Genomic DNA, 27,706 nt, shown 5'->3' on the forward strand with positions numbered 1-27,706 from the left:
GGTTAGATTATAATATATTATTATACAGTTTAATTAACTGTCAATTTACCATTTATTATTGATGGCTATTCTAAAGTGCTGAGATACATAGAGTAAAGGTGGGAAATGCTACATAAAGTGACAAATGAAGGTGCTGATTGGAGAACTAACATTCAATTAGTAAAAAAAAAAAAAAAACCCATAATCCTCCTCCTCCTTTCCTGTTTCCCCCTTCCCCTAATGATTTCCATACAGTCTCGTTAAGAAAATAAATATGAACAAATCCACCCTTAGGTAGTTCACAGCAGCTCATAGTGACCTGTGACTCTATGCCTCCACTTTCATCTCCACCTATCTTTGCACTCAGCCTCTTGAACCAGATGTTAATTAGAATTAAATGCTGTAGTCAAGCAGAGTCATGTGGTCAGTACAATCGCTTTTATCCAGGGACCTACTAAGATAATGAGAGCACTGAAAGACACTTTTTCTTCATCTAGAATTATGTAGATTAAAGATGGTAACATATTAAATTGTTATTCTCTGTAATGTAGTTCTGATATAGAGCATTTGATGTGGTTTCTGGCACTAGACTATAAAAATGGCCTCTGTAGATCAGCACAAAAGCCCGATGGACAACTCTCATCCGAGTCGAGGTTTAATGAGAGAAATCTCAGTTTCAGTCATCAGTCATGATGCAAAGTTCAATGAAATTCATATTAAGCATGATGCTAATGGATGGAAATATCCCAGATGTCAATGGCACAGCTGTTATTTCTGTAACTTCAACATCACCAGCGTTACCACAAACAGCTGCAAACCAGTGGCAGAGTTACTGTGTGATGGTTGGGATGCTGCGAGATCTCTTCATGATGAGACGCACCTCCACGTCGGGGAGGCTGTCCTGTTTAGTCTGGGCACACCCCTCGTCTGCAGCAGCCATGTGCAGGTCGAAGCGCAGCGAGACCGACTTCTTCCGCAGTTTGGGATTCCCTCTGAAGAAGGAGCCTTCCCACTGCTTTATCACCTTGTCAATCTTCTCTGTCCTGGGAGGAAAAAGGTTACAAACCTGGATGTCAACTACCAGAAGTCTATTCATTTATGAATAGTATTATTGTGTGTCATGTCATCTCACGTGGGCTATTTTAATGTGACTGTATGACAATATAATACAAAAAAGGACTAAATGTCATTCATTCATTTATGCGTGATACACCTGGTTGAACAGGAACACCAGGGGGCAGCAAGGGAAACACTTTATTACCTCAGCTGTGACCTGCTACTGTGTAAGGTCTACAAAAAAAAAGATAAGGGCCGACTTTGCTATAACATGCAGCCAGTCCGGCACTGAATAGACTCACTGAGGATCAGGACCTGGGATCTTTGCCATATCAACTACAGTAAATGATGCAAGTCTGAAAAACAGAGACCTCTGCAGGGGAGGCCAGCAGTGTGCATGCAAGTGTGTTAGTACATAAACAGGCTAGGGTGACATAACTAACAGATGATCATGTCTGCTAAAAGGAATGGTTTGAGTATCTGTACCATAGATTTGTTATAGAGAACATGAATAAATTGCACTGTAGTTTTGTACAAACATGCTGTTGTGAAAAGGGTATTTATTTATTGGTCAGAAGAAATAAAAAAACAGATCTGAGTTGACTTGATTACCTAATCGGACTAAGAATGGAAACAAAAAATGTTAAACAAAAAAAAAAAGAAATGTAGCCAAAGAATCATGAAAATGAGTTTTTATTTATTCAACTTATAATTTGTCATTTGTGTGTTAATGAGTTTTAATGAATGTCACATACTCAGTCACTGGGTGGGAGTGTGTTAGGCCCATATGTTTGTGTACGCATGGACATAAACTGTACGTAGACGCTGCATTGACTTTTGGATCATACATCCATTTTGTTTACTCAAGAGCGACCAAATTTTCTCCATGTAGATCATAAAACTTTGAATATAACACCACTCATTTAGATTGGCTGAGAAATAAATGCTAAGGTGCTCTTTATCAAAAAAAAAGTCTTGACCAAACGAAAATGGTGGCAACGTCGACATAAAATGCAGCAACAAGCCAAAGAGGTCCGTGTCACATCTACATATAAATGTGCATGTATGTATTTCTGTTGCCATGGGAATGGTCTCCTGGCTCCTGTCTCTGGTCATACCATCATCTCTTCCAGTCTGAACTGCCTGACAACCTTTCATCAGCGCATCTGCCTGCAGTATCTGTCCAGTTCTTCAATCAGTCCTCACCAGATTGTTGTTTCACCACTGTTTCAGGCCAAACTTGAAGCTTGGCTCTTAGTTATTTTTCTTCCTTTCGTTCTCCCTGCTTGCTTTAATCAGATTTTCTCCGTGGTTCACGCCAACCACACACCTCCATACCACCATTAACCCCTGCTGTCACCAGATCTGCATTCCCTGCCATGAGCCCCTCATCCAGACCCCCTTTACAATAAAAGACTCTTTTCTTTCCAACACAACTCTGTCCTACATTTGGGTCCCACTCATGTTCGTAACATTTGTTGGGCTTTTTGAAGGTGAGTCACAAAAGTGTAAAATAAATGTACCCAAACACAGTCCCTGGGTGATATAATGCAGAAGATGTTGGTTACTTTTTTGTCTTCAAATGAAAACTTTGTCAACATCTTTATAATCTGAAAAGATAAAGTTTTCAGTCTGTTCGTCTCACCACTGCTGATCTCATCAGGAAAAAAACACAGCACCATCTAGTGGACCAAAAAAGCAATTGCTTTTATTATTCTAGTACCAAGAAGTTTGCATTTGCAATATGAATGATTTATTTAATATTTAATTAATTTAATCTTGTGGAACAAAACGAAACTACCAAAATATTGTAAACGTTTGTTCACCACAGAGCTTATTGTCTGCACAAATCCAAAATCCAATGGAAAAATCCTATGATCCTGTTTGTGGAGGGGACCAGAGTGATGCTAACTTCTGGGTTTTCTTAGAAAAATACATCATCCCCGCAGCGCTCTATTACCGATACATGCCTTGACCATTACCTAACAAGGAATTACATCAAATTAATTAATTTGAAGCCATCAAAAATTGCTTAACTGGAGTATTTTCAACAAGATACTGCCTCCTGTCAGTGAAAGTAATTATTACAGAATCATTCAAGGAACATTTAGGTAAAATAAATTTAGTGAACTGCCCAGCAAAAATCAGTAAAGAATCTATCAGGTGACAGATTGACTCACACTGTCTGCTGATCACAGCTGGAGGACAGATTAATACTCTGGCAGGGTGACTGGGTTTGTGTGTGTGCACATTGCTTTTTGGATGTGTGTGCATGTGGCTGGTAACACCTGAAGCATGAACAAAGAATTCCTCCCATGTCTGGCCCAACAATAACAGGTGCCACGCCCTGAAGACTCCACGCCAGGCGGGTGTCTCCACATCAAACGCAAACCATTAGCGGAGGAAAATTCCCATGCAGTGCTGTGATGTATTACTCATGGGAACCTGTGCAGCCTACTAAACGTTTTATGCCTTGTAACTCGTTTGACATGTAAGGGTAATTCCTTTGAGAGTTTGCACATCTTATCCGCCGGACCAGACGTCGCCGGGGTGGGGAAGACATGGATGACTGTGTCATTATAAACTAATGAGTCAATAAAAGAGGTGTGAATGCTTCAGAAGATTGAGTAAGCGAGAAACTGTGTTGTTTCGTAGTAACAAAAAGGCATTTATCATCCGGGTTATGTAGAAAGTGATGCTGTTAGCGCTCGCTACAAGAAAATGCCTACATCTCAAACTGAGCCAAAGGTGCTGACTGCAGGTCAATGAGGTGGCGAGAAGATCAATACTTACTCGATGGTGCCGTGACCCTCTGCGCTCTCTCGCACGACATTACCCTGAAGAATCTCCTGAGTCTTCACAGTGGAGATTGGCAAGTCTTTATCTTGCTCTGGCTCTGGGAGAGACATTAATGAGAAATCATAACGAGATACGACTTCAGTATGAGTGTGTGTGTGCGTGCGCGCGTGTGCGTGTCTTACCTGTGAGTATCACCAGGCTCTGCTGTCTGTGCAGTATGCTTTTCTTTAGCCCGTTGTCTGCTGGGAGGAGTGAGGGTATTTCAGGCAGGGGCTCAGACTTGGGCTCGTCCGGAGTAACAGCGGGGTCACTGAAGCCATTCTCGAACCCGTTCTCTTTCGGCTCCTCCACGAAGGACCTCCACGGCCGTAGAGCCATTGGCTGCCCACTACGACCCATGTACCTGCAGGCAGGCAGGCAGCAGACAAAGTAACAACCAGAAGGCTTGCGGATTGTGTGTATACAAGCAGGTGTCAGCTGGATATAATTCAACATAATATGGACAAAAGTACGTAAATTAAAAGTCACTTAGATTAGCTTAGTGTGAAGACAGGACTAAATAGTGTTTCTTGTGTACAAAAAGCAATGTGTAAAACAAGCTGTGAAACCACAACAAGTTGTTTCCCCAATTTTCCAGTCTTTAGAATAAGATATGCTAACCGCCTCTGGGCTGCACCCTCATATTGATCTTCTTTCGTCTTACTTCTCCTCTGAAACTGACATGTGGATGGCGTTTGTGGTTTTTAGTGAAATCTCTTGACAAATTTGGTTCAGAACACTGACATATACAAATGTGGACAACAGACTCTTTGCAGACTCTGTCTCCAAATGACATCAACAGAACAAGATTGCAGCGCTTGTATCCAGGATATTTTGGCTTCATTTTTGTACAGTAGTGTGGAGTGGATATGTGTCATCCATCAGTATATACAGTCAATGGTTAAGACATTCATAGTCCCCTCAGGATGAATTGTGATGCGTTTGATGATACTCTGTAGTTTGTGCCAATAGACATTTCTCACAGCAGCCATTTTGACATGAAATAGTCTAATTGATACTAATTCAGGTTCTGTTCTATTCAGGTCAAAGAGAGTCAGGGTGCTTCTGTGTGGATGTTGGCTCATTGGAAAGGCTCTGCTACACTAAATGGAATGGGACTTTTACAGGACTATTTCATGTCAAAATGGCTGCCTTTAATCAAGGTTTTACTGTTTGGATTTGAATACATTAGGAACAATACTGCGAAGCTATAGAATGATAAAAAAAACATCTAAAAAAATCGACACCCCCTTCAAAAGATTAGGCATAAAAGTAGTGTGCACTGACCTTTCAGTATTATCTTTTGTGCCTTTTATTTGTTTAATTTGCAGACATACCCATCTCAGACGGGGTGCATCTTTTATCTCTATCTTTTATGTGTGCAGATGCTCACATAAAAACAGATTTTTGCCACACAGCCCTTTGAGCCTCTGCCTGCTGCTACCCACTCAGTCACCGCCCTTCTCAAATATGAATAAACAATGCAAATTTCAGATGCCACGTTCTGCCTCTTCAAGCATCAGTGGCATCAGTCAAAGTCGTGTTGTGAATGAAAAGCAACTGCAAGCCAAAAAAAAGAGGAAAACCAAAGGCAGCGCTATAACCTGTCTGTAACCTCTACAAGAGTCATAAAGCCCCAATTACTACACCTCCATCAAATACAAAACGATAATCACAAGGTTGATGCAGCAAATGTGTTCAATTGCAAAGGAACTTAATGTGAGATGTTGCTGCGTGGTCTAAAACGGCTGTAAAGTTAATTAGAGGCCAACAGGATGGAATATTCCCCAGTAAAACAACTTGACGCTGACGGGGAGTAACTTAAGAGACCAGACAAAGACAGGCCGACTGTCTGAATTCTATCGTGCCTGATTAAAGACAGTTATGAATCAGTGGTAGAAAGTTTGTCATCTTCACCTAATTTATCCCCTTTGCTTCTTTGTACGTGTGCGTGTGCATTACTGGATTTTCCAGTCACTGTTGTTACATGTCACCGTGTCTCTCTACAGCCCAAGTACGTGTCAACCTGCAATTATTATGGATTTTGAGTTTCTGTACCAATAGATTTCTACATAATCCATCACAGAATAGTCGGCTTTAACAAGACTGAAAATGCCAACACATGAAGTAATTTCTTTGACAGCTATATAAAGGAAACAATTACAAAATAATTTGCTACTGTGCCCTTAAGTGCTGTAGCCAAAGTTTCTGTCTTAGTCATGTCATGTCTGTGTGTAAAGATGTAGTATTTGAAAAAAATTCGACTCTCTATTTTAATTTTCTTTCATTTGTTATGAATTGTGCCTTGTCGTGCGTTTTGAAATCTTTTCAACTAAAAAGTAAAAATTATCTTCCTGGTTGACACTAAGCAAACTAGAAAATAAGGAAGGTTCATTTCATCACTGGTGCCACGTTTGAAAGCTCTTGGAGCAGTTAGTGTTGTGAACAGGCAGACCACTGCTTCAGCTCGCCCCTCTCACTTTAACAGTTTGTCAGTCTGGGTGATGGAGGCACTGGTAATTTGTGTGTTGTGTTTTCAAGGTACATTTCATTTGATTTGTGTGTTAAGTCAGTGATTTATTTGTATGCAAGTTAAGTTAATGCTATTCTAGATTTATAGAGCCTTTAAGTGCAGACATCACAGTTATGTCATAGTGTTAACCAGAGGCAAAACAAAGGACAACATAACCAAGTGCAAATGTCATCTTGCTGTGTTGCTGGGTGTCAGATTTAAAGAAGTGATGGCTCAAAATTTAAGTTCTATCACATACCACCTGCCACGGCCAGTCAAAAAGAAAAAACACAAAGACAGCTATGGTTAAACATTATAAGACCAAAGCTGGGAGACATGTGTGAGCTACGACAAAACAAAATGAACTCACAAAATGCTAAGAAATGAAATATGCTCACATATATAAACAGAAATGTCCAACGGATTACCCTCTGAATTCAAGTTTCTTTCTCTTACCACACTAAGACAAGCTTTAATTGCCTTGTTAACTCCATAAAACACACTTAATTTAACTCAACAGGCAGAAACAAAATACAACTCACCAAAACCATCTTGGTCAGCCTTTCCACTGTTATAACAACCACAACTATGGTTTGCTTGTAATAAATCCTTAATTCACCATATTAGATATGAAAATAGCACCTGTACCTGTTCCTCTTCCACTGACAAAAATCTCCTAAGCACCACCTACAAATAACATTGTAATGTTTAAAAAAAGGGTTAATAACAGACTGGAGCTTTTCATGCATATGTGATTAAGGTTAGTAACAGTTAGTAAGTTAGCTAAACTGTGACAATAGCCTTATTAAATTAACCCCGAGCCACTTAATGTAATGTAATCTAACATTTTTTATATAGTTATCAGATGTTACATACTGTAGATTAACTGTAGCAGGGCACCAGCCACGTTATATAAAGGGTTAGTTTATAGTCAACTAATGCACAATTAATGATCAGAGGTTTTTTTGTTTGAATATGTGATATGCCCATAACATTAGCTATTATTAGCCCTGTCAATCAGTGACCTCCTGATTGAAGTGGAAGAAAGAGAGAGGAAATAATACAGATTTTAGATTTTATTTATCCTAAACTCAATATATTCAAGGGATACTTGATATTCTTAATATTTATTCTTAATATTTCTTTTAATTTGGTGGTGAGCAGTTTAGTTTGAACCCTGCTAAGTAGCTGTATAATCATCTTAAGATGTTATTTTTGAGACCAACAGCAAAATAACAAATGCACATATTTGGAAAAATCAGTCAGTATGTTATTTTTTTAGAGGCATTTTTTCATCAAAATCATATAACACAGATATGTTGGGTTTTTTGTGTGCTTATTCATGCGTCTAGGCTTCAAAAGTCTGGCACCAATCAGTGCACAGAATGCTGGCTTTTGTTTTCTTATTACAATGAAACCACAAAAATTCTCACTAAACAAATCTTCCTGCTTCCTCAAACGTTTCCAGTTATTTCTCTGCCTCTTGTCCTCACCTGCCCTCTTCACGCTCCAGCAGACGTCGGTAAGTGGTGATCTCTCGCTCCAGCCTCATCTTGGTGTTGAGGAGCTGGCTGTGGCGCTGTCGCTGGGTGGCCAGGCCGCTCCTCACCTGCTCCAGCTCAGTCTCCAGCCCCGCAATCACCTGGGAAAGGTCCTGCAGCTGGCTGGAGTACAGCTGCTGGGTGTTCTGCAGGGAGCTCTCCAGGCCTTTCTCCTGGAAACCATGAGGCAAGAAGCTGTTAGGATAATGACTACACAGATGGTCCGCACTGAATTTAAAGACCTTCGTAGGAACTAATAAAGTTACAACTGTGTATATTTTAATAGTTTAAAAAACATGAACACCATCCCTCATTGGCTTCCCACCGCCTACATGGCCAGTTGTGTTGTTTAGTTTGGTCTGGCCGAGCCCTCGGCCCTGCTGCCGGAAATTGAAGCGACGTCTCTGCAGTGCAGCCACAGGGTCCCTCTTTTTTTCTTTTTCGTGCCATGACATGTGACTCCTTTTCTGAGATCTATTAACTCTTTCCCCTGTTTTGAGGCATCTTTTTTTTCTCATCTTAGAACAATCTGTTTATTGCTTTTTGTGCATACTTATAATCTTCAGTTTGTTTGCTCTACACATAATCTGAAGATAAACTGCCTCACTGCTCTTTATGCTGATGTAACTGATTTATTATCCCTGTCATCGTATCCAGCTTTTCATGCTGTGGGCTCAGGGCACAGCCGAGGGATGGGTGTGTGGATGGGAGAGGCTGAGCAAGCTGTCGAGGTTTTGTTTTTTTGTTTTTGCATCTACTGTATATGACCCTTTTGAAAGTGACAAGCTCGGGGGCTCTCAAGGGCTATCCTTTAAATAAATTCAAACATGTCAAATGGAATATGACATACTGTACTGTACTGAATGGATTGCCGTGACATTTTGTTCAGATATTCATAGTTCCCAGAGGATGAATATTAATGGATTTTTAGTGATCCCCTGAGCACCATCATGAGGTTGACACATTTGTTTTTTTTAGTTTTAAGTGAAATATCTCAACAAATATGAGATGGATTGTAACGAAATTAGGTAAACACATTCTTAGGAACTGCTGAATCTTTAGTGATCATCTAACTTTTCATCCAGTGCCATCAGCAGATTGATATTTTTATTTGTCCGATAATATGATTTATTTATGACCAAACACATGCAGATTGCCATTAATGATTCCCATCATTCTCAGCTGTACTTCTTGTTTAGTAAATGGTATACCTGCTAAACATTAGTATTTTAGCATACTTATATGAGAATTAAGCTCAAAGCAGTACACTCTAAGTTTTGTTATCATATTTTAAATCACATTAAATGCAGTTATCAAATTTAACAGTCCAAAGATATGGTTGTGCATGTTGCAACTGATATCTCCAAATCCTGGTAACTAACACTAAAAGAATCTAGATGGCTAAATAGCACTAAAGGCCAGAGGAAAAATATGTATTTGATTTTTCAAGTCTCTTGAAGTAGTTTTCATACCTTATTAAACAGTAAATCCTATGCAAAGCTTTGGTAAATGGTTGGAAGGAACCTAAAATGTGTAGTTAAACGGCTAAAACATGCAAAATGCTGTATTCTATGTCACTAACATATATGGTTTCTTAACCTGTCGTTATCTTATCACCTCTACAAAGTCAACACATACAATCTGCCACTTGCCATCGCAGAAGTGTTATCAGCTGGGGAGCTGGATGTGGTGCTGCATGATGATGTGTGTTTCCTCACCAAGGCATGTAGAGTTTCAATCTCCACCTGCAGGGAGTGCCACTGCTTCCTGGCCTCAGCGAGCTCGGCCCGGGCCTCCCTCAGGGCGGTGCTGCCGAGGTTCACCTGTGCCCACGCTGCCTCCTCCTGCATGTCGTAACAGATGATAAAAGATGTAGAAGAATGCCAACAACACCACCACCACCATCTCATCCAAAAAAACACACACACCGCCACACACGCTTTCACTCATCTCACAGAACATAAACAAATCTTTAACCTTGTGTGTAGGTGTGTAGTTGATGGTATGTGGATTATTGAAATTAATATGTGAACCAGATAAATGAAACAGGCTCAGTGAGAAGCATGCACAACCACCCTGCATGCACAAAGGACAGTTCTTTCCCACTGGCACTCAGTGAGTGGAAAAGCAGCCACAGGTGGTGCTGTTGATGGTGTGTGTTTCAGTTAAAGTAAATAGAGAGCAGAGCAGACACCCAGGCCTGCGTGTACACACAGCTGAACAAGCTGTGTGTACATGCTGTGCAGCTGTTAGGCGCTTCACACCCTCTGTCCTCACCCACCTTCAAATGCAGTGAGGCAGTGAAGCTGTCTCAGCACAGCTATGACAATATTTTGACAGTGAAAACAAAAGAAGTCGACTCAAGTTATGTAAGTTATTCTGTTTAATTCATTACTCCAGTGGTTCTAATTTTCTGTTTCAGTGCATTAAGTCTGATTTAATTAATAGACAAATTATGCAATAAGCACATTGAGGTAGAAATGATCTTACATCAGCTCTCCATTACTGATAACACTGGAGAGTCTGGAGATTAGAACTGGAGATCTAAGATGAGGTTACACGTCAAAAGCAAGGAAATGACTATTTTATCTGTCAGCTCAGGCAGCGATGAAAGAGGTACTTACTGAAAATGAACAACTACAAGTAGCAATAAGAAAATATAAAAATACTCTGTTACAAGTAAAAACAGTAATAAAAATTTTAGCTGTGAAAAGTGTATTCTAGGTATCAAAATTTGAAGTACTTGTGCAGAACGGCTCCTTTAACATTGTTATATTATCATTTTGTATATTGCCAGATTAACACTGTAAGTAACTAAGTAACTACTGTAAGCAGCGTTTTACAGTTGTAGTCCATGTCGTCTAAGTGGAGGTAATTTAAACTACTTTATATACTGGTTAATCAAGATTAATCAAACAATGCATAACATCGTATTTTTGAATATGTTTTGAATGTAAAGTCTTAATCTGCAGAGTAGCTCTTAACTATAGTAATTACATAAATGCAGTGGAGCAAAAAGTGCAACATCTCTCACTGAAATATAGTGAAGTAGAAGTGTTAAGTAGCATCAAATAAAAATCCTCAGCTAAAGTGTAATGACATCACTGGCCTGATTTTGAGTGCTGGTGTCTGTTCATCTCCACATATTGTTACTGATATATAATTTCTATAATAAACCATTACAGAGATTATAACTGAGCAACCTAAGGGCTTTTCACACGGCAGTTAGCCTTCTTAGGCTCTTCTAAGTCCCAGACTAAGGGAGCTGTTTGCTCTAGGCTAAAGGACTTTTCAAACTGCCCCTGCACGTCTACTAGCCCAGAGTTTAATGTCCATTGAAACATAGAGATGCTGTGTGGAGTTACTGACCACTAGTGGAACTATGGAGTAATGTTTTTAGAGTTGTTTGTTTGCATTGTGCACATGCTTCAGGATGCACATGTACGGTGCTGCTTTCACATCAGTACCACAATAAGAAATGCAGCAAAGGCAATGAAGTACTCCACAAGCTATCAAAAATGGATGTAAATAATATAGGACTTAAAATATTCACAAAACTCAGCTTTGCAAATATTTGAGGAATATTTGAGGAAGAAAATGCTTTCAGCACCTTAAGACCTAAATGAGACACAATGTGTTTTACACTGAAAGTAAACAACTTTTGTTTGTGAACAAAACAGTCCAGAGGGCACCTTTAAGCTTAAAAGGGGTCGCTGAAAACGATAATTGTCATATAGTGTTAATTCCTTTTGACTCTTCACTGTAGTTTGAGCTCTACCTTTGTCGGCTCATGAAGTAAACAATACAACTCTTTCCAGGAAGCACAGGTTTTTTTCTTGTATAACACAGTATAATGACAATATCATATCCTGCTGATGCATGTTAATATGCCCAGTATAACACTTAAAGATACTGTATTATTTTAAACTTAAATACCACCAATGACATCATGCAGGCTTTTTACTGCAGCATTGTGTAAGTATTGCTTTCGTGGGACAGACAGAGAAGGTTTGAGATAAACAACAGCATTTCATAAAACCTGCTCCATTTTAGCACTGTGGGAGCTTGCAGCCTTTGGCGAAGGGACTTTATTGTTGCTGTCAGACCAAAGTCATTGTGCCGTGGCACAGGAACACTAGGATAATAAAACGGCATCCAGCCTGTGCTTCTTCCCATAATAACAAAAATGAGCACAGTTAAATAACAGTCGAAAAAACTCCTAATTCTCAACATAAAAATTGCTGCCATTACTGCATAAAGGATAAAAATCTGCAAGATAGATGAGTGTGCTCAGGTTGTAATGTGGCTCATAAATATTTAATGAAGACCAGGGATCATTCACTCAGAGTAGTAACTGATTACACTACTGCAATTGTGTGTAAAAAGTAAAAAAAATGATGGAAATAAGGACACAATCACACAGAAACACACACAAACCTGCAAGAAGGCAAATGTAGACACACAAATACACAAAAAGCAGGTGAGTCCTAAACCTTCAGCATTTCACCTCAAGCACTCTGCTGAGCATTTAACACCATCCGAGCTCATACATCAGTCTGTTTTTCCTCTGGGACGGCCTGGAGTTGGTCCTGAGGGTGTGTCTGGCTGGCAGTGGGCCAGGACAACATGACATAGGCACAGACAAAAAAACATAGAGGTGAAGATGCAGGAGTGGATGCGTACCTCACTGAGAGCTCCTCCGTGTGTTCTGGATGCTGCTGCTGCTGCTCCAGAGCTGCTAGGCCCGACCAAGCCGGGGAGTGGATTTGACACGGCACCCAGGCCGAGGTGTCTGTCACCTGGGCCAGGAAGTCTACTCTGATCGCACTGCGCTCTGATTCGGTCGAGGAGCTGGGTGAGCTCCATCCCTGTGCCATCCTCCTCCTCTCGTCCTGCTGCTGCTGCTGCTGCTGTGGCCGTCACTAACAGAGCATCACAGGAGCCGGCCCGCTGCAGCTCTACAGCCCGGGCTGCCTGCAAACAGCCAACCAGAGGGGGAGGGAGGGGGGAGAGAGAGACGGAGAGAGGGAGAGAGAAAGAGTGAAGAGCCAGAGGATGATGTAAAGAGTGAGAATTACGAGAGAAAAACAAGACAAAGAAGGAGATGAAACCGATTTGTGAATGAATAGGTGAAAAAATGCAAAGGAGAAAAAGAGTGCAAATGCGGAAGAGAGAGAGTGTGTGTGTGTGTGTGTGTGTGTGTGTGTGTGTGTGTGTGTGTGTGTGTGTGTGTGTGTGTGTGTGTGTGTGTGTGTGGGGCAGTAGCCCACGCAATGCAGAGGCAAGAGCAAAAGTAGTCAGTTATTGAGTCCCACGTGTGCATATGTGTGTGTGTGTATGTGTGTGTGTGTGTGTGTGTGTAAGAGAGTGTGTCTAAATGCAGGGAAAAATACTGAAAATGTGTGAGTGCGGGTATTATTCAGCAGGAATGAGGAAACAATAAAGGAGGTAGGAAGAGGGGAGGGGTGGATGAGGTCAGAGTGAAGGGATGAAGAGTCATTACAAATAATGAAGCAAATCGAGTGCATCCACACACACAAACATGACGGCACTATAATGTCAGAGTTGCAAATGAATGTGCAAGAGGCTGCTTATTATGTACCTCATAACTAATCCCATATTTAAATACAGTATATTACACACAGTAGCATTTTATTTGATCTAAAATGTCATTTTCTACATTCTCTGGTCAAATTTAGTACCAATAATAAGCTGACCAAAAATTTTAAGTGACAAACAGATCCATCCATCCATCCATCCATCCATCCATCCATCCATCCATCCATCCATCTTCAACCAATTATCTGAAATCGGGTTGCGGGGGTAACAGTTCCAGCAGGGGACCCCAGACATCCCTTTCCCTGGCTACATTAGCCAGCTCTGACTGGGGGATCCCGAGGTGTTCCCAGGCCAGGGTGGAGATATAATCCCTCCTCCTAGTCCTCAGCCTGCCCCATGGCCTCCTCCCAGCTGGACATGCCTGAAACACCTCCCTTTGGAGATGACCAGGTTGCATCCTTACGAAAAGCCTGTACCACTTCAACTGGCTCCTTTCTACACAAAGGAGCAGTGGCTCTACTTCGAGTCCCTCGTGTATGACTGAGCTTCTCACCCTATCCCTTAGGGAGATGCCAGACACCCTCCTGAGAAAACCAATTTCAGCCGCTTGTATCCACGATCTTGTTCTTTCAGTCATGAGCCACACTTCATGACCATAGGTGAGAGTAGGAATGAAGATTGACGGGTAGATCGAGAGAATTGCCCTCTGGCTAAGCTCTCTTTTTGTCACAATGGTGTGGTAAAGCGAATGCGATACCGCTCCTGCTGCTCTGATTCTCCGGCCCATTTTATTTTCCATTGTCCCTTCACTTGAGAACAAGACCTCGAGATACTTGAACTCCCTCACTTAGGGTAAGAACTCATTCCTTAATCGGAGTAGACAATCCACCGGTTTCCTGCTGAGACCCATGGCCTCAGACTTAGAGGTGCTGATCCTCATCCCAGCCGCTTCACACTTGGATGTGAACCAATCCAGTGAGTGCTGGAAGTCACAGAACGATGATGCCATCAGGACCACATCATCTGCAAAAAGCAGCTTTGTAATCCTCAGCCCCCCCAAACTGCAACCCCTCTCATGACTGTGCCTCAAGATCCTGTCCATGAATATCACAAACAGGATTGGTGAAAAGGCACAGTCCTGACGGAGGTCAACCCTTACTGGCAAAGAGGCCAACTTACTGCTGAGAACCTGAACACAGCTCTCACTTTTGGCATACAGAGATTGAATGGCACCTCCCAAAATGTCTCCTGAGGTACCTGGCCATACACCTTCAACCAGGATGGAATCCACGTTGTTCCTCTTCAATCTGAGGTTTGACTATCAGCCTGATCCTCCTTTCCAGCACCTTAGAGTAAACGAGGGTTTACTCTGTGAAGGCATTTCACAGTTTTCAGAATTTTCTATCAATTAATGGAGGAAACAATCAGTATTGTAATACTTGCTTTTAAATGAATGCACCAGATCCAGTCACCAGTCACCAGATCCATTTTACTGCATTAAGTACTTTTACGTTTAATATTTTATGTGCATTTTCCTGATTATACTTACAAACATTTACTTATGTAACATTTTCAATGCAGGACTGGAGTATTCTCACAGTCTTGTATTAGCACTTTAAGTTAAGAAAATGTTCAAACAAACAAGACTGATGGGAATGTTGTTAGTTTTGCAAGTATGTGCTCATAAAACAAAACATTAGATGAACTGAAATTTTGATATGATGATGCCACTAAATGGAAAATCAGTTGATCCAAAAAATTATTACAGTTCATCATAAGGGGGGATATGACACATACACATTATCATGTGTACAGTCAAACAGCTAGCATGGCCAACAGAGAGTATAAAAAGCATACTGTATCTGGTACACAAAAAAAACTTCAATAAAATCATAATATAATCATTAAGTTATTATAACCTAAATTTAAGACTGATGCTCCGGCAAACCTTCACTACATATTTGGCTCTTCCAGGCCATCAGCACCACCATCTGATCCAACTCATTACCAACGGGTTGGTCAACATCTCATCCCATTCATCACCAGGATGCAAAACATCTTACCTCAGCTCCGATGGAACAACTACAAAGTCAATCACCCGCTTTTTGCTGAAACTATTCTAGTCCAAATTGCTCCAACATTTGTGTTTGAACAAGCTGTTTGTTATGGCCCGTCCATCGCTAGCTTGGAAGTCAAACCTCTCACCACTTGAATGACCTCCAGTTGTACTTAGCTGGCACAGCCCTCTCCCAAAACTCACTCACTCTCCCCGAGAAGATTGAATAAATCAACAACAAAAACAACTCTTTCATCCACCAGGACAAACTGCTGGAGGTTTGTGAGTGTAAAAGACAGAGCAATCCTAACAGAATATATACATACACACATATATACACACACACACACACACACACACGTATATATATATATATATATATATATATATATATATATATATATATACACACACACACCACTATATGCTTTTATTGCTGGGCTGAATAAAAGGCTGGCCTACATTAAAATTAAAAATGTGTTATTGTGAGACTGTGCATACAGAGGAAAGCAGAAAGAATGATAGAACAACAGATAGAAAGAGGAAGGGACAGTGAGAAATGGGCAGGCAAATTAGTTAGAAGGAAACAGACAAAGAAAAAAAGATGTCAAGCAGGCATTTGCAATGCATTTAGTGACCTCAAACTCCTGTTGTATCTCCTGCAGCTCAGTCATGGAGTGCCGAAGTTCTGCCTGCAGCATCATGCCGCTGTCATCTGCCTCCCTCTTTGACTGCCTGAGCAGAGCCACTTGTTGCTCCAGACGCCTGGTGGTCCTCTCCTCCATCTCACACCTATAATGTGATGTCAACAGTCAAGGTTTTTTGTTGAGCCTCATTCAATGTTAAGTGTTAATGATTTAACCATGGCATACATCAGTTACTCAAAAACCTCATATGAACACAGGGAGGAAAGGGTGAGATACATTAATTAAAACTGAGGGCAACAGATCAAAGTCAAGTGGAAAGTTTCTCAGCTATTGACACATTCCTTAGTCTTGCCAAATACCATTTAAAAGGGATTCCAACAAACCCTAGTGACTGTCCTCTATTGGCATTGAAGATTGTGGTGTTAGCTGAACAATCCCATTTTGATTTAGTGCCCATGTTTCCGTCACAGGAACTTTCCCCAGGAACTAGGAACCTTTGGAGGAGCTAAGTGCATTTTCAAAGTAGCGACGAGTGTCTAAATAAGTTCCAGGGACATTGTTTTTCCTGCTCAAAAAGTCCCTCATCTGAGGGTAGTACTTTCCAAAAGTAGAGGTACTTTCGGGTTGGGGCTTGCAGCGCTAAACATTTTTGATTGGTTGAGTACTCGCAGCACCTAGCAAGTATTTTTAAAAATCTGCAACTGCAAACAGGTTTTTTTTTTTGTTCACTGTGCTTCAACACATTGACACAGAGTTACATAATAAAGCCTATGACTGATAGACCGATGACAAAGTCCCACAAAAATGCCACACACAAATAGCTGTCTCTTGTCATAGATCAGCAACTATTTAATTTGCCTAATATTTTTTAATTTGCCTAATTATCTTTAGACCGCAGTGGAAACTTGACAACAACGGGTCAAAGGAACCTTTTAGTTCCTCTAAAAGTAGTTCCTGGGTCTAAAGGCTCAGGGTACTTTGGTTATAAATGTGGCCAATAAAGGAGGCTGTTACAGAAACCATAACTACTCAGTAAAAAGGACAAAAAAGACATTGATAGTAGAAATCTGACAACAATGGATAAAATGAACCTTTTAGTTCCTTAAAAAGCAGTTCCTGGTACTAAAAATTCTGGGTAGTTTGGGTATAAACACCACTAGTAAAGGACAGTGTCACAGAAACTATAACCACTCAATAAAAGGACAAAAAAAAAACCACCTTGATAATGGAAACCTGACAACAACAGGTTGAAGGAACCTTATAGTTTCATGAAAAAGTGGTTCCTGGGACTAAAAGTTCTAAGGACTTTGGGTGTAAACGTGGCTAGTGAAGCAGAGTGTTACAGAACCCACAAATACTGAGTAAAAAAGGACAAAAAAGACCTTGACATCATTTAAGTGTGTCATAAAGTGAGACAAGAGCCTCACAGACACACTCAGCCAGTCAGGAGCTATTAATAGAACAGGTGTATTTATTTCAAGCTGCAGCGTGTTGCCACTGTCCTTCAGGGGTTAATGGCTGACAGTCGAGGGGTGGCGTGCGTGTGTGTGTGTGTTGAGAGAGGTGGGGTGGGGGTGACTCGGTGTCACTCTGCATCAATACATAAGTGAAAATGCCGACGCGGCACAAAGCCTGGCCTGGATTTGTATGCAGGTTGGCTCACAGGAGCGGGAACTGGCCTGAGTTAGATAACAGTGGACTGGAAAAGCTTTGCAGCAGGATGAAAACAGACCATCTTTGGGAGCTATTCTACACCATGTCTAGTATTGTATGATGCATTTATGGGTCAGTAATGAGAATACCACATTTTCTATGCGCACATATTACTATGACACTAAAATACAAAAAAAGTATTTTTCTCCACTGTAGCTCATCACTTAATACATAAACATGAACTGTATGAATGAGTGTAATATGTTTCAATCTCGCCTAATATACTGATAAATAAGCTCTAGACTGTATTGATTGAGAGAGGGGAGCATTAGAGGTTTTAGGAAAACTACAGCCAAATACAGCTGACCTGGCTTGGATGGCAGCAGCTCGGGACTTCATGCTGTCAGACTGCAATGCCAGCTGGGCGTTCTCCACCAGTAGTTTACCGACCTGACAGAAACAAAATACAATAAGAGAAGATTAGATTGAGGAATGTGTAAAAAATAATAGGCAACTGTACAACAAAGTGACCTCTTTCTATGAAATTGTAAGTTGGTGAAGTTGTGGTATTTGGGTGAGGCCTTCTAAAACACAGAACAAAATACTTTTTGAATATTTTTTTATAGGGGTGTGTATCTCACTGACTGAGACGATTTGATGCGTATCTCGATACATGTTCAACGATACGATATATTTTATAAAACTTTAATTGATCAATGATTCGGTTCAATACGATTCAGCTCTGTCAAGATATGATACAATATGATATGACACGATGCAATACAAGACAATGCAATGTGTCAGTCTTTACATTTTGATTCAATTAATGCTACATTTGTAGAGTTCTGTTAGTTGCCAAAAAATCCTGATAGTTTTACTAAATATAGTAACAGTAGAGACAGAGAGAAGGAGACATTACAGTGATGTTTATATCTTATTATGAGTCTCATGTGTAAATGAGATCCTGCAGCCTAAATGAGAATCTTTGAACAAACTTTAAAACTGTTTAACATATCAGTATTTCTGCAGTAAGATGATCTGCAGCTCTGTTTCATATGAAGAGTGCTGTGGTTTTGATTAGTGTGGAGGAACAGTGAAGTGTTACCTGCTCTCACAGTGACATGACGTCTCTGTGGGTCAGACTCGTGTCTCTGTTCTCTGCTGTCTGACACCTTTTGCATAAATGATCTGCAGCAGTGTTTCTCATCTTTCTTAGAAAACCCAAACTTATTCTACACTTGAGCGTTATGAAAGTTTGGTGGTGCAACACGGTAAAATGTCACTTCTGTCGCTGTTTTCAGTGCGGTCTGTTATGAATAAATGAAGAGGAGACACAGGAGAGGGAGGAGGGAGCGCTTGTTTTTGTGAGCGCTGCAGCGGGTGTCCAGTGAGAGCGGTGCAGGCAGAGACAGAGAGAGAAGAAAGGAGGAAAGTTAACAGTGGCAGCTCCTTGATCCCAAAAATTAAACGTATGCGCATCCTAATGAGATGTATCGATACTCTAGTGCTGCATCGATTTGTTTCCGATTCATGCTCAGCTTTTTACTGATGCAGGCCGTCTGAACCGATGCACTCATATCTAACACATTAAAGTCCAATGCATCAGACGCATGAGTGAATCGTTACACCCCTAATTTTTTTATATGTAACAAGTGAGATGTTGTACTCTTTGTCCTCATTACATGCAGATATTATACTCTGATTTACTTTGAAATAAGATCTCAAACATTAGGTCCTTTATTTTTATATTGTGATATTTTCCAGTACAATCTATATGTTGTTAAAAGAACTGGTACGAAACTAATGGACCTCCTTAACAGCAGACAGTGTGACTTTTTATATTAGGAAATGCACAAGTGATACTACTACTAACATTTGGTAGTAAAAAGGTGAATAGTTGAGTATTTTGCACCCCTAATTCATGGTTATTACACATAAACTACCATCAAGGGTTTCCTATGTAATGCCATTTTAGTCAATATTAAATAAATTAATATATATAACTAAATAAATAAATAAATTGTAATTACTAATTGTGACTTCCAAGAATTTTCATGTTATATTACACTGACAGCAGCCCATCTTATTATGAAAACATCAACCTTTATTACCATATAATTATCAGGTAATTATTCCATTAATGTCACCATATTACTATTCTTTAATCCAAATATTGCACTGAAATAAACATTTTATTTTAGTGGGTTACCATATTGTTACCTAAATAGTTTTACCTTGTTTTGCTCTTTAAAAGAATTTCAGCATTACCCTTTGTTTTTGGCCCCCTTATTTATTACCTTGTTACATAAAGTTCAGTCTAATATTACCCAGATATACCCATTGTAATACCAAGCTGTTAGCTGGTTATTACTTTGGTAATTACATGGTATTACTTAATTATTAACGCTTTATTATCAAATCATTACCATGTTATTACCACGCTGTAATGCGAAGTGCTACCACATTTTTGATAATGGCTCCGTTCCATTTAAGTGTCTCAGAGAGCAATGCGAATGTGACAGTGTTAGCCGGTATGAACAATACCCTGAACCTGAAGCAGCTAAAAATAATTCTGCCATTATTCATCCACACTAACTCAAACCTGTTCAGTCTGTTCACTATCTTGGGTTGTAATTATTATTAGTTAGCAGTGTTAGCAGGTGTTAAATTTATTAACTCACAAAATAGTTATGGTAAGATTTTGCACAAACCACAAAGTTTGCATTAAAAAAAAAAAAGTATTTATGTAGTGTCATGAGCTGAGACCATTATTATCCACAATCTCATTATCTTGAGATAATTTACCCAATAATTCATTCATTCATTTTCTGTAACCACTTATTCCGTAACTCTCGCCCAATGTCTGGGAGAGCTGGGATAGGCTCCGGCAGCCCACTGGGATAGGCTCCAGCAGCCCGCGACCCCAATAATAAAATTATTAATTAATTTGTGATCTTGAGATATCGAGTCAAAAAAAAAAATTGCAAGCACAACAGTTTTTGTCTTTGGTACAATAACATATCAAGAAGAGAACATAATATTTCTATTCTTAGTAGATTAATAAATTAGGATGTTACAACCATGTCTGATGTACTTCACTGTCCCTGTGCAATCTGATTATTATAATAACACCATCTTTTATAGAACAAAATCATCAGGTTAACATGTACTTTAGTAATACCTGTTGTGGTTGATTGGAATGATATTTTAACTGTTGAGGAAACTGAAATTGAAAGTGCAACAAGTACTGACTGTACCTACTATGTCAAAACAAATCAGCGCTATGTTTAGTGTCTCTCTCTCTCTCTCTCTCTCTCTCTCTCTCTCTCTCTCTCTCAAGAAGTCAATCAGTGCTGAAATATGTATATACTGAAAACAAAACAGCATCTTACTTAAGCAGAGGCAACCACCTACTGTGTTCATATGTCTAGCATACATAATGGCTAAACTGTACAGAGGTTTGTGTAAAAATGTGACAAAGTGTACATTTTTTTTAGTTTAATTTGATTCTCAGTGTTTAGGCTCATTACAAGCTGTCTGGATACACAAAGGTGGCTCCTCGTCTTTTATCACACACATATAAATGTTAACACACCCTTATTTTTTCCTCTTTGTTTTCCTCATGTGTGCAACACTTTCAGATCAAGACACACCTGTGTTGAAGGAAAGCCAAAGATAACATGGAATATTCCATAACATTTACACCATAAACATGATAATACACTGATTATGTGGATGTCTCAGCACACGTGTCTATTTTTGAGCCCCAGTTTGATGAGTCAGTGAGTTCACTGACAAGATCTCCTACTTAATGTCTTAACTGGTTGAGTGCTCATCATTTAGTCTGTTCTGTATGTAAAAAGATGACATAAAGCCATTCTTAAGAGGATAAATAACAAAGTAATCCTGTATGTTAACATGAAAGCATTCTTTAGCTCAGTGAACAATGGAGTGTGCCGATTTTGCTCTGTCATAGTCATGAGAACATCTGCCAAACTTCGGAGACAAGCTGGATGACGTGGCATGCGACGGGAAAAAACGGTTGTTAATATGTCTGTCAGTGACACCAGCTCATGCGCAACGTGTTGCTAAAGCCAAGGAGCAGTTGAAAACCATCAAGTCAGATCATGTGAGATCACCATACCGGTTGTTGTTAATGGTCTACTAAGTGGAATGGCCTTTAAAGAAGTAAAGAGCACCACATTCTTTCTGTCTGTGACAGTCACTGTCTCAGGCTCTGATCCAACAGTCATGACACAAATACCTGCTTCAAACAAGCTGCAAAGAGCTCCTCTGATGTGGAGTTACCTCTCACCTCATGGACTTATATAGAGCAGCACTAAAATAAACATTTCTGTTCTTAGTTCTTAGTTCAAAACTGTGTTTCCCAACTTTTATAAAACTCAGAAATAAGTTCTTAAAGCTCAGGGTTCAGCAGTTTGCAACTATTAGCACCTACTAACACCTTCCTGACCAGTGTGCCTGAGGCTTTTTAGTGAGCATTTTAGTTTCTGTGAAGACACGTTTTGAAAAACTTCCCCTGCATTATAAAGGAGTAAACTACAGAGAACATTGGTTGGGTGAGCCTCTGTGAATTGAAAAGCCTGTGCACTTTTACAGTTTGTATGTAGGCATATTTTTTGAGAGGGTAACTGGTTCATTAGTCATATGTTGAACTTTGATGTACTGTAGTTCTACTGTTTTCAGCTGTGTTATGCACCTGCCCAGTTTGCTGTCAGGTCAACATATATATGATCACACATATGATCAAGGAACTGCAAAGTGGCTTTAATTTGTTTGGAATGCAAAAGGTCTACTCTACTCTAAGTTACCTTTCTTTGGGTTGTGCTGTAAGGTCACAAGCCTCCTTTTAATGGCAGTAATCTTGTAATATAATGAGTTACAAGTAACATTCACCAACACTTCTTATTAAATTCTCCAATTCTAACATAATTTTTTTGTCTATAATTTTTTGACAGTAAAGGTTTCTAACCCCTGTTTTAGCTGGACAACAAATGAGTTTTAGCATCTAGTTGCTTTGAAAAAGGTTTTGCTGTTTCTTCCAACCAGCTGTAGTAAAAACATGAAAATGATCAATGATCAATGGTAGTTTAAAGCTTTTACAGCCTCACACCCATATTTAGCCACCTTTACAAGGACTGTCAGCACTTCCTGTCAGTTGTTCCAACAACTTTATGAGTGTAAAGAGGGTGTTATTAAGCTGCTTTTAATCATTTAAACTGCTACAGTGTAACACAGGACACTGGGGCGGCAGTCTTCAAACCAGGGGTGGCACCACTGCCCTTAAGTCACTGAACCTGGTCTTAAGGTGAACCTGTATTTGAGGCGGTTCACATGATGCTGCATGCAGATGTCATCAACACTTGTAATCGACTATGTCTCTGTTCTGACTCCAGACTTTGCTGTTTGATTATACTGCACACACCTGCTCCGGTTGTCTGCCAGCCAATATGGCCTTGAGCTGATGTAATGGAGCATAATGGGAGCATAGTCATAAAGCCTGAAGGAGAATACGACTGTAGCACATCTGCAATGCTATCATTTCCATTTGTTGGGAAAACAGCTGTGCAATTTCCAATACTTTTAAATAGTCCAAGTGATTTCAAACGATGAACTCAGCACCACTGACCTGGGCACGTAGCTCACTGACAGTCTGCTCCTGCTGGGACCAGTCCCGGGAACGTGTGGTACTCCTGATGCCCCAGTCGGCTATCTGAGCCTCCAGCCGCTGGTTGGTCTCCTGCAGTCTGTTCACCTGCTCTAGGAAGCCCTTTAATCGGGCATTCAGACCCCACATGGTGTGACTAGAGTCCTGCGGCAAGTCCATGGAGACCTGAGAGAGCACACACCCAAATGTTTACGGACACACAACCTGATAAGCCGTGGATATTTCCATACAGTCAAATGACACAGCACAGCCGGCAGTGGACAAAACATTCAGAGAGTTTGAGACTTACTGCCTTTCTTGCAGAATACATACACAGAGATATAAAGTTACAACTTTCTCAGCAAACACTCTGCCACCCATTTGAGATCACACACTGCCCAGAGGCGTTTACTTGGTAAATGTTTACCCAGCGATACTCACCTGAGGCAACGTGGCCTTCCTCGTATAAGGCACAGTAAGAGTAGTAAGTCCTTCAGTCTGTTCGCCTGGTCAGCCGATCCACCACTCCCCACAGCTTAGCCACATTCCTCTACAGCGGGCTGGTCAACGCTCGCTCCTTCCCACTGTGTCCCAGGTCATTGGCAGCAGACCCCTGAGACAGAGCAGACAGGCTGCCATTAGTCTGCCAATATCACCGTTTGTGTGTCTGTCTGTAGTCTTCAGGGTCAGCCTCGCCAGGGGTGTTCCTCTGTGTCCCACCTCGCCCCCCGGGCAGCATGTGGGAGCTGGGAGAGCAGTGGGGTAAACGCTGGACACAGTGCTTACATCACCAGCACTCTGGGGTCCTTTGTACTCTCTGATCCAGGATTACTGAGCCGCTTTCAAACAGGCAGCAACACAAACTGTGGAGCCAATGTTCAGGGAAACACAGTGGCAGGACCTGTGTGTGAGTGTATGTGTGGATTTGAGCAGGGCTTTAATAAGTGGTTACTTATACATGTACTATAATTAAGGCAAAATCTGTGTCCCTATGTACTCCTCTGGAGTCAAGCTAATACACACTTTGTGCAGAGTTACCTCTTGCTCAATAACAGTCTGGTTTTAGAGAATGACTGAGTGCTTGTGTCTCTCTGGGCCAAAGGCTGAATATTATATATGCCCTCAATATTTCCTCAACAATGTTTTTATATGCTGAGACACAATATGGCTTTTGTTACCTTTCAGTCTATATTGCACTGTCACAGACACCATTAATGTACTGAAAATATTTAAGGTGTTATGATAAGATCTATCTTCAGCTCAGTTTGGGGTGTGGTATAAAGAATATTTAAGGTGACAAACTGTGATCCAAATGTCAGTAAACAAGTCGGCTCACTATCACAAAAACAATCAAAACACAAGACTGTAACCTGGTATGGCTCTCCAATTGATTGACAGTTAATTTAATGCAGAGATTAAGTTGTTGATGCTTTCTGATACTGCTAACGTGAAACTATACAACTGGCTGTGCGGTGGCCTCTGAGGCAAATGGAAATCACAAGCAAAATGCTAAAAGGTACCATACTTGTCTTTGTGGAAAAAAATGGTGATAGAAGCTGGGTGACGTGATAAACTAGCAGGGTTACTCGTTGAATCAGCCGATGAACTAACTGCGAACATGCTCGCCAGCTGAGACCATGGTAACACTCGTCAGGCAGAATAATTCTACCCTCATTTGGGGTCGTATTTACTGTGTTTGCAAGAAGATTCCAATTCCACAGGAGGAAATTTTCTTAAATCTCTGGAATTTTCAGAAAAGGTGGAGGCTATGAAAGTTCATTTAAGTGAATATATTGCAATTTTAGTCACATAAAGTTTTTCTTCGTAATCTTCTAATCTGTCTTAGAAAAATGTTGATATTCCTCGTGGTCCTCATGCATTTCCTGCATTACATTACCTGCTCATTAGCTTGTTAAATTGTTAGCTCTGGAGGCTTCTGGACGTCTACCGTTATGGTGTCCAATTTGGCATTGCCTGGCAGTGGTGTTCTCACAACGTGACCACTTGAATACCAAATCAGGTACACAACTTCTTATGTTGTAACATCACAAAGTTTCATTTGAGGGCACCATGTCTCCTGGGAGCATGCTAGCTCTTGACAGTAAGCAAGCTAGCTAGGTCAGTCTCTGTCATCACAATCGTTTATTAAACTGTTTATTAAAGGGATGTATTTGTGCCATTGTCTCCTGTCTCATGTCTGTAAACCCTTCCTCTTTCATGGAGTAGTAGCTCTTTATTTTGGACCCTCCAGCTCGCTCATACCTCACCGATCACAGGCGCTTTGCTATTGGTCAGCAGCGCAAATTTGTGGCTAACAAAAGCTGTGACCTTTGTGTGATTTGTGTGGATTCACTGTCACAAAATTTCAGCTTTTTAAATGCTGGTGTGATACACGGGCCTGAAAGAACAGGAATTAGTTTAAAAATCCTTAAAACAGTAAAATCAGCAATATTCATCCAAAGTTTGATAACATTAGCTAACATTAGCCACCATTGATATTGGTTTTACAAGATTAAGACTAAAGCTGCCAAAAAAAATCTACCAATTGTTTTATTGCTTATGCTTTCAATTTTTGATTTCGTAAGAGCAAGAATGTTATTTCCTTCTTTCTAGAACAGTTGAATTTGACACACTAACTGCACTAACATGATAGCCAGGTGAAACTATGCTAATGCTAGTTGGTTGGAATAGTTCTCCAGGAAGCAAGCTAGCTCTTGTCAGTAACCAAGGTCACAATATCATGTCAATAAATCAAACACCCTAACTAAAGAGTCGTCAAAGAGCAGTCATGTTATCTTGTTGTTGTTGTTGTTGTAGCTCTCCATTTTGGACCTTCCAACTCTCTATAACCTCAAAGGACACTGGGAAGACAGTCGGTGGTTCCCCAAAGTTGAACCTGTCACAAAAGATTCATGTGGATTTACTGCCACACAATTACAGCTTTTTTAAATGCTGGTGTGACACACGGGCCTTAACCATAGAGAAATTAGTCATAAAATCAGCAAACTAACTTAGTATTGTCAGTTTTACAGCGATATTCATCTCATGTTTGCTAATATTAGCTTATTAACCATCATATGCTACAGGAGACATTTGTGTGAAGTTTTGGTATAGTTAAAAAATAAATTGTGAGGACACAGTGACCTTGACCTTTGACTCCCAAAATCTAATCAGTTCATTTGTGAGTCTGTTTAAAGAAATTCTCTCATGGTGTGCACTGAATGTGAATACAACTAAAATATATGAAATCTAAAAAAAAGTTAATTGAAACTGTTTGTGTAAATAGTACAGTTAAGTCTGAATCTATGTTGATGTACACTTTCAGGAGAATCTCTTTTTTTATGCTATATTTTCTGCCTAATTTGTCTTCCAAGGGCCACTTTTGTGAATTTGCAAAACCTCTATCTGGGAATTGGTTATCAGATGACTTTCTGTTGGGTAAACAAACGTGTTGTGCTAAGAGGCAGGATGTGGGGTGATTATTACAAACAACCGAGCCTGCACTTCTATCTGCTACAACCATTGTGCAAATATTGTCTTTGTCTAGACTTTTATTATTTTTGCAGAGAAACGACAGAGGAGGAGCAGCCAGCTGACTTTCTCATGTGGTTTTGCTGACAGTTTGTCAGGGTTGTGGTTTTCATCCATCTGTACGGTCATAAAAAGAGCGACAGAGATGGATTGAAATGGAAATGTCCATTATAAGACAGTAAAGCAAGTAAATGTGTGGGAAAAAAGCAAAGATGTTAATGTAAAATTAAATTAAACACACATACACACGCTGACTAACCAAACAGTGCCAGACAGGATTGTCGGGACACTTACCATCATCACACTCCCACGCCCTCTCAGCAAGGTGACCGCCTGTTAGTTGATGATGACGGCGATTAATAATGTTAGTTAAAATCCTGGAAAAACAACACCTGTTAGGGCGTTGCAGGCCGCTCTGTTCTGAGTGTCTGGAAGAGATGATTTAGGCCGTGACTACAAACAGGGAATGCCACCGAGCCTGTTTTTAGATGTCAAGTTGCTCCCACATAGATCCAAGGAATTGCCTCCGTCGCACGACATCCGCAGGAGTGTTGGGCGAGGGGAATCACATTACTGAGGACTATGAGGAAATGCAGGCAGTGACTTGTTAGTCAGAGTTCAAGAGCATAACGTGGACATGCCTACAAGAGAAGGAAAACAAAACAA

General features: G+C 40.4%; 1 protein-coding gene across 2 annotated transcripts; it reads right to left on the reverse strand.

Annotated features, from left to right (window-relative positions):
* Window positions 1-32: 32 nt before the first annotated feature.
* krt222 (keratin 222) lies at window positions 33-27,677 on the reverse strand. 2 transcript variants are annotated; one of them, XM_084715723.1, is made up of 11 exons: window positions 27,335-27,677; window positions 23,951-24,122; window positions 23,492-23,695; window positions 18,209-18,291; window positions 16,180-16,333; window positions 12,610-12,900; window positions 9,645-9,770; window positions 7,879-8,099; window positions 4,017-4,237; window positions 3,829-3,931; window positions 33-1,022 (listed from the first exon to the last, which is right to left on the reverse strand). In XM_084715723.1, the coding sequence occupies exons 3-11, from the start codon at window positions 23,687-23,689 to the stop codon at window positions 809-811; spliced, it is 1,611 nt and encodes a 536-aa protein (XP_084571849.1). In that variant the 5' UTR covers window positions 23,690-23,695; window positions 23,951-24,122; window positions 27,335-27,677; the 3' UTR covers window positions 33-808. The 2 variants fall into 2 exon arrangements, with proteins under 2 accessions (XP_084571849.1, XP_084571848.1); XM_084715722.1 differs by lacking the exons at window positions 23,951-24,122; window positions 27,335-27,677 and adding an exon at window positions 23,820-23,900.
* Between the last annotated feature and the right edge of the window lie 29 nt (window positions 27,678-27,706).

The sequence above is a fragment of the Lutjanus erythropterus genome, chromosome 3 (genome assembly GCF_056507025.1).
Source record: "Lutjanus erythropterus isolate fLutEry1 chromosome 3, fLutEry1.hap2, whole genome shotgun sequence".
NCBI lineage: Eukaryota > Metazoa > Chordata > Actinopteri > Lutjaniformes > Lutjanidae > Lutjanus > Lutjanus erythropterus.

Bases quoted from the DNA above. Each gene is read 5' to 3' on its own strand.
- krt222 (XM_084715722.1), bottom strand. From the start codon at position 23,840: ATGTATTCTGCAAGAAAGGCA. The intron at 16,334-18,208 runs GTCAGCTGTATT...ATCACATTATAG, and splicing joins GCTGCTGCCATCCAAGCCAG to GTGTGAGATGGAGGAGAGGA. The intron at 3,932-4,016 runs GTAAGACACGCA...TGTCTCTCCCAG, and splicing joins GAGCCTGGTGATACTCACAG to AGCCAGAGCAAGATAAAGAC.